This window comes from Triturus cristatus, chromosome 3_2 (genome assembly GCF_964204655.1).
Source record: "Triturus cristatus chromosome 3_2, aTriCri1.1, whole genome shotgun sequence".
In the NCBI taxonomy this organism is placed as follows: domain Eukaryota; kingdom Metazoa; phylum Chordata; class Amphibia; order Caudata; family Salamandridae; genus Triturus; species Triturus cristatus.
In genome coordinates, this window is record NC_140584.1 from 909878031 (window position 1) to 909887885 (window position 9855).

Sequence of the window (9855 nt, forward strand, 5' to 3'; positions counted from 1 at the left end):
ACACTTTGCACCACTCCACAATATGCAGGAAGCTACAGGTCCTGGGAATCTAGTCTCTACACTCTATCATAGTATTCGCACGCAACAACCTGAACCAGCACACACATCACAAATGCACTGGAACGCAGACTTGGGCACTGAAATAACACCCGAACAATGGAAATATTGCTGCCTACAAACTGCACACATATCCGCTAGCTGCAGGCTGCGTATTATTCACTACAAATACGTGCAGCGATTATACTGCACCCCGGTCAAGATATTTTGGTTTAAACTAAGGGAAACAGATAACTGACAGGTGTGGCAGCCCAGGGGCTAGGTTTATGCACTTGGCCTGGGAGTACCGGAGTACTGAACGCAGGTATTTGAGGCTTTAGCATAGATTACATCTACCACAGTAGAATGCAGTCCATTACTAGCGTTGCTAGGGTACACTGAACAGATCCCAAGGCCATACCGCCGATACATCACACTCACTGTTATTGGCAAAGCGCAGAGTAGCGTGTAGCTGGGGCAGAGGCCGTGCCCCCAAATTTAAAGAATGGCTAGACGACTTAATATACGGTCAAGAACAAGTTAATATACATGCTGAGACACTACCTCGTACCTCACGGCCCAAAGACATTTGGGGCCCCCACAAACATTACCTCTTGATGCAAACTGTCGAGAATGCGTCGGGCGCACCCTACGAGGAGGACGAGTGACGCTGCTAGTATTCCAACACATCCTAAACATAGGGTTTAAACTTGATGGTATTGCTCCGGAAACAGGAAAGAGATTAGTGGGGCATCCCTCCATGTTGTTGATTGTATTTATAATGCTGTATAGACTGTCAATATAGGATTGCCGAATGCTATAAGTGATGTGTTGTGACTGACCCCCATGGACGAACCAAAACATATCCTTACTGTTCAATGAATGTATAGCTCACGAACGGACTGTCCCTATTAAGCCAATCAAACAATAGTGACTCTAGTTGTCATGCTAACACTGTAAAAGGTGGGGAATCGGATTGAAATGGCTGTACTGTCTAATGTTGCACGATGTGACCATTGCCTTTTGATATATGCAATGTATGTTAAGTATGCAGAAAATTCAATAAAAACAAGTTTAAAATAAATAAAGAAAGAAAAGAGAGAAAAATATAGGCAGCCAGTATGGAGTAAAGTGTTTAAAAAGGCTACGGAAAAGGAACAGAGATATAACGAGAGAAAGGGGAGGTGGAGAGGTGAGGAAATGAACTGATAGTGAGGTAAATTGAGAGATTAGGTAGTGAAAAAGATGCAAGTAGAGAAAGGTGATTGTGAGTGATATAGATGTAGGCACATAGTGATAGAGAGGGACAAGATCATGTGAGAGTTAGCGACATGATCATGTGAGAGATAGACATTAAATGAGGTATACTGGATACAGTGAGAAAGTAGTGAGGTAGAGGGCACTGAGATAGAGCGACATGATGAAGGTACATAGAGAAGCAGTAAGGAGGGAGGTTACGGGAGTGGAGTTAGCTAAAGAAATATATGGCATAGAAAGATCATTTTCAGTGTGATAGCTCATGAGTGCGAGGGTTAAGGCTGGTCATGCCAGGCATTCACACTAAGGGGCAGACTTATAATTTGATAGCGCAGCCACAGAAGTTGTTGTGGTGCATTCAGTAGGGAGAAAGCAGCAAAGACATTTAATAAAAATACCCTGCGATGGCGCACAAACAGGCTGACTAGAGCCACACACAACCTTTGCACCATGGTGCAGAGCTGTGCAGTCTAGAATTGGATTTGATCTGGAAGCATACCCTTGCAGTACAAAATTCTATGCCTAAAGGAATTCTTAAACAATTTACATATTATGGCCCAAATGTATCATACTTTCACACAGCGCAATGCAGCAAGTCACCTTGCTGTACTACATGAAACGGATGGAATGAGCTGTATTTAACATTATACTGCGCATTTCTGTCTTTACCTTGCACTGGAGCACAATGTGCTGCCTTGCGCCAACACAGACACCCTTGTGTCATGGTGCAAGGGTGCCTGCATTGTAAGCAGGATTGTTTTTGTGCATTAAGAGACAGTTCCCTGCAGAAAAACAAACCTCAGAGGCATTTTTCTTTGTTTACGTGTGCTGCAGAATGCAGCACAAGTAGAAAGAAGAAGAAGATAAAATAAGATAAGAAATAAAGATATTTCTCTTAGTTATGCCTCCCCTGGGTAGGTGTAGCATTTTTCACATTCCCAGGTCTACCACTAATTGAAAATCGGGAATGCATCAAAATCCATTGAGAGAATGCATGGGAACACCCATGCTCCACCCATGGAACGTCCCCCTGGGGCAGAGTAACGCAAGGCGATTTGTGCTGCCTTGGGTTACTCCATATTTATAAGCCATAGAGGGCCATGCAAGGTGGCCTTGTGTGGCTTGATAAATCTGACTTTAGTATTGCGTCACCCTTGAGTGATGCAACACTATGGGCCTATATGTGTGGTGTGCAGTACACATACAATGTGTTGAATGTTTTGAGAGAGTTCAACATTTTCTATACTAGCACCTGCTCCAATATAGTGTTATTTTTTACGCTAACCTCGGTCTGACTAGCTTAGCAGATAAAACTTGACGTCAAAAACGATGGATGCTTGTGCTAATCTAAGTGCCACCCAAGTAACGCTCGCTTGATGCAAAACAGCACAAAGCGCTGTTTGCGCTGCGAAAAGGGCATTTTTTGCGGTAGAAAGTAAATACCCCTACACAAGTTTGCACTGCTTTGCGACTAACTAATTTTTTACTTTACCCTGGCGCAAATCATTAGTAAATCTGGCCCCAAGTTTATGTTTAGCATGCCGGAGTGTCAAATTAGAAGAATAAGTATTTTTTTTTATGATCAACGTTATTATGGCGAGAATTTCAACTACCCTAATGACCTAACCGGGAGGGGGGAGGGGGGGCTTTGCCAATTGCCCATTCCTTAAAAAAAAGCCTGAGGCTCACACCCGTTTACTTGAAAGAGTGCACGTTAAAGTAAATTCCTTTTGATTCCATACAGTGGTCTGTCCTCGCTCTGGGAACTCCGTTACACATCAGAGCCCTTTACCACCCCTTTCTGATTCCTCTTTTGCTGTGCTTTAAATGAATAGGGACTGTCCAGTAGGGAGTACTTACACTTCTTTATTTTGGAAGGTAGACTAGTACCAGCACTTTCAACTCTGCTGCAATACATATAATGAGAAAGTACTAGCACTTCTCATGAGCAAATGGGCACTCTGAAAACTCAAGAGAAGCATTTCCGTATTTCCATTTAAAGCACTGCTCTCTCGTCCGTCCTCAGCCTCTGATCATTGTCGTATCTTGCTAAGGGCGGTTGTCTAGGAATGATTCAGTCCACAGTGCTCAGTTATCAAAAAATCCGTATGAAAACCACAATTTAATAATTTTAGAAATCCTGGGTAATTAATTAGGTAATATGTTTCTTGTAGGGACAACACACGTGAAAATTCTTAATAACAGAACACCACTACTGACGCCGAAACCTATCATGCGCATCAGAATGGGGCGTTTATGGAGTCTGGGCAAGTGTTTTGTACTGTGAATTACACTTTTACAGCACTTATTCCTGCGAGGAGCTGTGTCGCACTCAAGTGTCCACAGAAAGGAGTAGCGTGACGATTCGGCGTGGTGGGGGCAGGAGAGGGGGTTGTGGAGCGTTCCAAGCCTAAATACAAAGGTTTGCAGATAAACCAGGGGGACACCCACCTGTCTCGTCAGAAGTGGGGGTGCTGGACGAGTGGCTGCGCTTCTTGGAGTCGACGCCTGTCTTTGCCTGCTTGTCCTTCTTCCTGTGCTTCTTCTTCTCCGCGGAGGCGGTCTTAAGGTGCTGCCTGCTCAAAGTCTTCACCTTCACTCCCTCCTGGGCCCCTTCCATACATGCCATACCCCCGGGGATGGCCGGGGGGGTCCCGAGCGCGGGGCTAACCATCTGTCGACGAAGCTTCAGTACAAATCCGATGCGCCCTGCCTTGTCTGGCCAGTTAACTGCATTCAAAAGTTTAGGCTGATCCGGCCGTTCGGGCAAATCGTTGACACATATCGCTCGGTGGTCAGTGAAGGTTTGGTGATTGTGCAATCATAAAGCCCCAGTGACCCCCAAAACGCACCACAGCTCCCCGGCCGCACCCAAGACACCATCAGTAGCCTCTCTCGTGGCTGTAGGCGCCCGATATCCGCACGATATCCCCGGTAATAGCCCGAGGAGGTCAGGTACCTGGCAGCAGCGCTGAAAGCGCCACCCTCAGCACACATACACCAGAACACGGCGGGAGCAGCCAGGAGGCCGCGGTAACGGGGTGCGTTGTTTGGCGGAGGAGGGTCTGGGGCAGACTTAAGACAGGGAGCGCAGTAGGGGCCATGTAGCAGCCCTTGAATAGCCAGCGGCACAGTGACGAGCTAAAGTCATTGTCCGAGGGAGAGTGTCGGGATTAAGAGGGCGAGGGGAGCAGGGACCCAGCAACAACACGTCCCTCTCGTCTCCATGTCCTGCCAGTGTCTTCATGCGATCCCCCCTCAAAGCAGCTCCTACTCCTCGCCCTGCGCGATAGGCTTCGCGCGCTCGCGTTCTCCCTCTCAATCACGTACTGCTGTAGACGCTTTGAGGTTTCCATGGCGACATTAGAACACACCCTTCCAACTTCGAACTCATCCGCGGTCCGATCGAAAAAAGTAGTTCAGAGGAAAAAAGAAATATTCCTAACCGACTGTGTGCTCACGTTGGTATCCTTTCCCGATTGCTGATGACTTTGATTTGGGCCCTTTTGCCCGTCCTCGCTACCACCAAGGAGGATTCCAGTTCAGAGAAACAGGGGTGTTTTTGCAAAGCGCCTCTATCTAGGGTGCTCCGGTTCCTTAAATGGGCCGGTACTGTCCCGTATCTGGAACTGAGTACCGGCACTATTTTATTTTGAAAGGGAGAGTACCTGCACTTCTCAAGAAAAACGTAATACTTTAAATTGGAGAGTACCGGAACTTCTCAGAAACAAGCAGGTACTCTGGTACAAAGTACCTGCACCTATATTTCTCCATTTCAAGCACTGGCAGGTGCAATGTCCATATTTTCAGAACCAACAAGCAATGGGAAAGCCAATATATCTAGCATTGGCTGCCGACTATTTGACTTTGAGATGCTTATTTTGGTTATGAATGCCTTTTGTATGAAGGCATGCATTGCATGAAAACAAACATAGTCCAAAAGTTGCAGAGTGTGTGTATATGTGTGTGTGTGTGTGTGCACGCGCGCACACACAATTATATAAAAGGACACATTGCACCACTAGTCCCCTTATACTGAAGGAGACTACTTCGGGCAATAAATCATGTCCCAGACTCAAAATTGGGGTAAAAGGCCGCTTTATTGGACAGGTAGGCAAATACGATATCTAATTGCATCAGTTCATAATCAAACATATTCCGAACTAACACCCCCCGCCCCTAGGCAATATCCCCGTACAACTACCACCCCACCTTGTTCAGCCTAATCCTCCTCCCCAAACCCCTAACTCCATCTCCTGCCTAACTCTTGCCTCCAATTTCTCTCCCTGCTTTCCTCTGCCCGAAGCTATTCCTAATGCCCCCAAACCTTTCCTGCCTGTCTTGATCTCCTCCAACTCTGCCACCTGTCCAAGCGACAACCTCCTTTTTTTTTTTTTTATATATATATGTATAATATGGGTGGGAGGGTGGGACAAAATTCGTTGCCCTACCTCACCACAAGCTAGGCGTCGCACATAGAACGTTCGGAGAGCGCAGCTCGCGCCGATAACGTTCCAGCCAATCATAGATGCCTACCTGTCTAAAGGGCCATACCATATGCCCGAAGCTACCCGGGGGTGCACGCTCTGCGAGCGGCACCCCCAGGAGCCCTCATCGGGCAATAAATCATGTCCCAGACTCAAAATTGGGGTAAAAGGCCGCTTTATTGGACAGGTAGGCAAATACGATATCTAATTGCATCAGTTCATAATCAAACATATTCCGAACTAACACCCCCCGCCCCTAGGCAATATCCCCGTACAACTACCACCCCACCTTGTTCAGCCTAATCCTCCTCCCCAAACCCCTAACTCCATCTCCTGCCTAACTCTTGCCTCCAATTTCTCTCCCTGCTTTCCTCTGCCCGAAGCTATTCCTAATGCCCCCAAACCTTTCCTGGCTGTCTTGATCTCCTCCAACTCTGCCACCAGGAAAAAACCCTTACTCAGGCGTTTTTCCTGTCCCCCCCCCAAAAAACCTTTTTCTCTCTCCATGTATATTAAATTGGCCACATATTTAAAACATTCTGAAAGCTTCCTGAGCACCACAGCCGCTAGAACTGGGAAATATTTATTAAAATAGAATTTTTCAAAAAACCAGAAGTACTTGAGAAAACAGAAAATCTAAACAACTGTCGCCAAACAGTGAATTATTAAGTAGTGAAAAAACATTGTCTATGACATTCGTAAAAAGATTGGGTTGATAAGGAAGAAGAAAAAAGGGGGGGGGGGGAGGATGGGAGAGGAAAGGGGAGAGGAGAAAAAAGGGGGGGAGAGCGATAAACAACTTAACTTACGCTGGAAATCTAAAAAAAAAAACAAAAAACAGTTCTTATACTATAGAAAACTGTAACAAGGAAAAAACGCTGTCGCTTCAACAGCGTAAATCAACACCATGTTTTTACATTCAAAAACTTCAAAATCATTTCTCTTATATTTAAAATACAAATCTCGTTGCCAATGAAAGATAGATGTACGCCATCATGCCTGAAAAATTGATAGTCATCTTTGGTTATCTCATTATGTACAATCCAATGTATACTATTAAGGATACAGAAACGTTCCATTTCGCGGTTGACTTTCTTCCTTGCTCGCTCCATGGCAGTAAATTTTTCCGCCCCTCTCCATATTCTGCGAGGCATTAAGGCCGTTAACACCAACTGTGTATTAGGCCAAGTGTTCAAAAAGAGTGCAAGGTCAGTTTTCATCTCAATTAAAAGCCCTAATCCCGACAACTGTACCAAATCGTTTTCCCCCAGGTGCAAGATGACCACATCTGGCTTGTTGTGTGCAGATAACTCGCTCATCAAAGGTAAAAACTGTCCCCATCTCATACCACTTTTTCCCCACCAGGACAAAAGCACTTCCTCGGAAGAAAAACCCAAATTCTTCCCAAAATGCCGTTTTTCTGCTTGCTTGGCTGCCCATTTGATGAACGAATGACCGACCATCCAGATTCTATGTTGATGATCTGCTGAGTTTGTTGCCCAACCTAAAAGAAAAGACAATTAATATTCCGCGACATTAACTGTCTCGATCCAACTTTCTAATATAACGCAGGCAACAATCTGATGACCACCGACCCAATTTTTTAACATCGGTGATAGTAAATCCCCATCTCACTGCTTCCGATGCTGCCCCAATACGAAAGGAATGGGTACCAAACCTAGCTGGATCCCTGCCCACTTTTAATAATACCTTTCGTAAAACGGACAATAACTGAAAGGCAGTTAGCTGTGACCCATTCTGATGTCTAAAAATAAATTTCGTAGTTGCCCCGCCAACTGCCAAAAAATCTAGCCATGCTTGGACGGGGCATAATAAGCCGCCAACAGCCTGCAATATTACTTTAGCACCTTTTCCCATCTGATCTGTTTTAGAATGTTGAAGGAAAATCTCTATGTTTGAATGTATCAAAGATATGCTTTCTTTTCTTATGTCGTTGTTCGCTACATTTCCCAACAACTCGGAGACTCTGAAAGCCCCGAAAAAGAGCCAAACCATGCACAATTTAAATAAATGACATTCAAATATGGAAAAACAAACTTCTTGTAGTACAGTGACTATTTTATGTAACAGTTGTAAGGATATAGGATCTCTCTTGTATGAACCTCTCTTTTTTGTCTTAGCCCAGCCCTGAAGAATTCTTCTTCCCATTTCGCCTGCGGATGGTTCGTAGCCCCAGAAAATTTTTCCATAAAATGAAATACCGGCTAACTTACCGGCTATAGTAGTAGAAGAAATGCCCTTATGGATGTTAAGCATAATGAACTGCACCACATCCCTTCGTCGCTGTTCTAAACCCACCCCATCAAAACTTCTGAAATCAGCACCTGAGTCTAGAAACTCCAGCCAAGCTCGTCTGTAAGCCAGCTTTGTACTCTTTGCTAAAGAGAACTCGATGAGATGGTACATATTCACAGCACCAGATTCCAGATCTCGCTGGGTATCGGAGTCTTCCGCTTGTCTGCTCCTGGCGCCAAGCCACGGAATCTCTCCCACTGAAATCGAGATAGGGCATCCGCGATGTTATTTGAAATACCAGCAATGTGCCTCACCTTGAAAATAATGTTAAACTTAAGACAGCCTAACATGAAAATCTGCAACAACTTCAATAGGTGCTTATCTTTTGGTTTTTGACCATGGATCAAATCAACCACTGTTCTGTTGTCTACGTTGAACACGACTGTCCTATTTGCCAACTTCGTTCCCCACACAGCCAGAGCCACTATTAAAGGAAAGAATTCCAGAAAGGCTATGCTTTTCTTCTCCGTAGCCCATCTGGCCGGCCAACGCTCCGCACACCACTTTCCTTCCCAGAAAAGGCCGAAGCCGTTAGCCCCAGAAGCATCGGAAAAAAGCTGCATTTCCCAGATAAAATCTTCATCTAGAGACCAGAGAGTTATGCCATTAAAATCTGACAAGAAAGTCGACCAAACCACAAAGTCTGCTCGCATCTGAGCCGTTATTCTAATTCTGTGGTGAGGAAGCTTTAGACCAGACATGGAAAAACCCAAACGCCTGCAAAAAGATCTGCCTGCACGAATGACCTTGCATGCAAAATTTAGATGGCCTAATAAGCATTGGGCTTCCAACAAAGTTAGCTTCGCTGCCCAACGAGCGTGCTCCAAAAGTTTAGTTATTTCTTGAATCTTTTTCTGCGGTAATCTGGCTTGCATTTTAGTAGTATCTATTTCAATGCCTAAGAACGTAAGGCAACAAGCGGGACCTTCTGTCTTGTCCTCCGCTAGAGGTACCCCTAAAACTTGGGCCAGACTTTCAAAATCCTGTATAGCTCTCTTGCATTGCTGAGAATTGGCTGTGCCTATAAACAAAAAGTCGTCTAGGTAATGTGTTACCCCCGTATGTCCTGTGGTAAATGAAAAACACCACTGAAGAAAGGAGCTAAAGGCTTCGAATAGTCTGCACGATATGGCACAACCCATAGGAAGGGCCTTGTCAACAAAAAACTTTCCCTCAAAAAATATTCCCAGCAAGGAAAAATCAGAGGGATGTACAGGTAGCAATCTAAAGGCCGATTTGATGTCACATTTCGCTAACTCAGAATACTCCCCTGACTTCCTGATCATCTCGAAGGCTGAATCAATTGATGAAAATTGTACCATAGCATCGTCCCTGGAAATAAAATCGTTAATAGAGCCACCTAAAGGCCATGAAAGATGCTGAATCATTCTGAACTCTCCAGCGGCCTTTTTAGGAACCACGCCCAGATGTGACACAATAAGATTATCCAGGGGCCATGAGTCAAAAGGCCCTGCCATCCTACCCTCCCGGACTTCAGTCATCAGTTTTTCCCTTACTACCTGTGGAAAGGCGTCAACAGATTTTAAATTCAGAGCAAAACGGCGACAACGTGGACCATGATAACCTAATTTGAAGCCCTCCCTAAAGCCCCATGCTAGCAAGGCCGCCTCTTGAGAATCGGGGTAAAAACGTAACCATTCACATAGGATGTCCACTTTGATTGGCGTAGAAGCCCTTGTTTCCAGACTGAAACATGAAGCCTCTGCCTCTGTTTTGAAAACTAGATCCCCAATTTGCG

General features: G+C 45.1%; 1 protein-coding gene across 1 annotated transcript in view; it reads right to left on the reverse strand.

Annotated features, from left to right (window-relative positions):
* The window catches only part of LIAT1 (ligand of ATE1), a 42679-nt gene extending 38059 nt beyond the window's left edge, over positions 1 to 4620 (reverse strand). Inside the window, exon 1 of the mRNA XM_085649359.1 lies at positions 3745 to 4620. Within this exon, the coding sequence (XP_085505485.1) occupies positions 3745 to 3967 (223 nt within the window). The 5' untranslated portion in view covers positions 3968 to 4620. The remainder of the gene's footprint in view (positions 1 to 3744) is intronic.
* Between the last annotated feature and the right edge of the window lie 5235 nt (positions 4621 to 9855).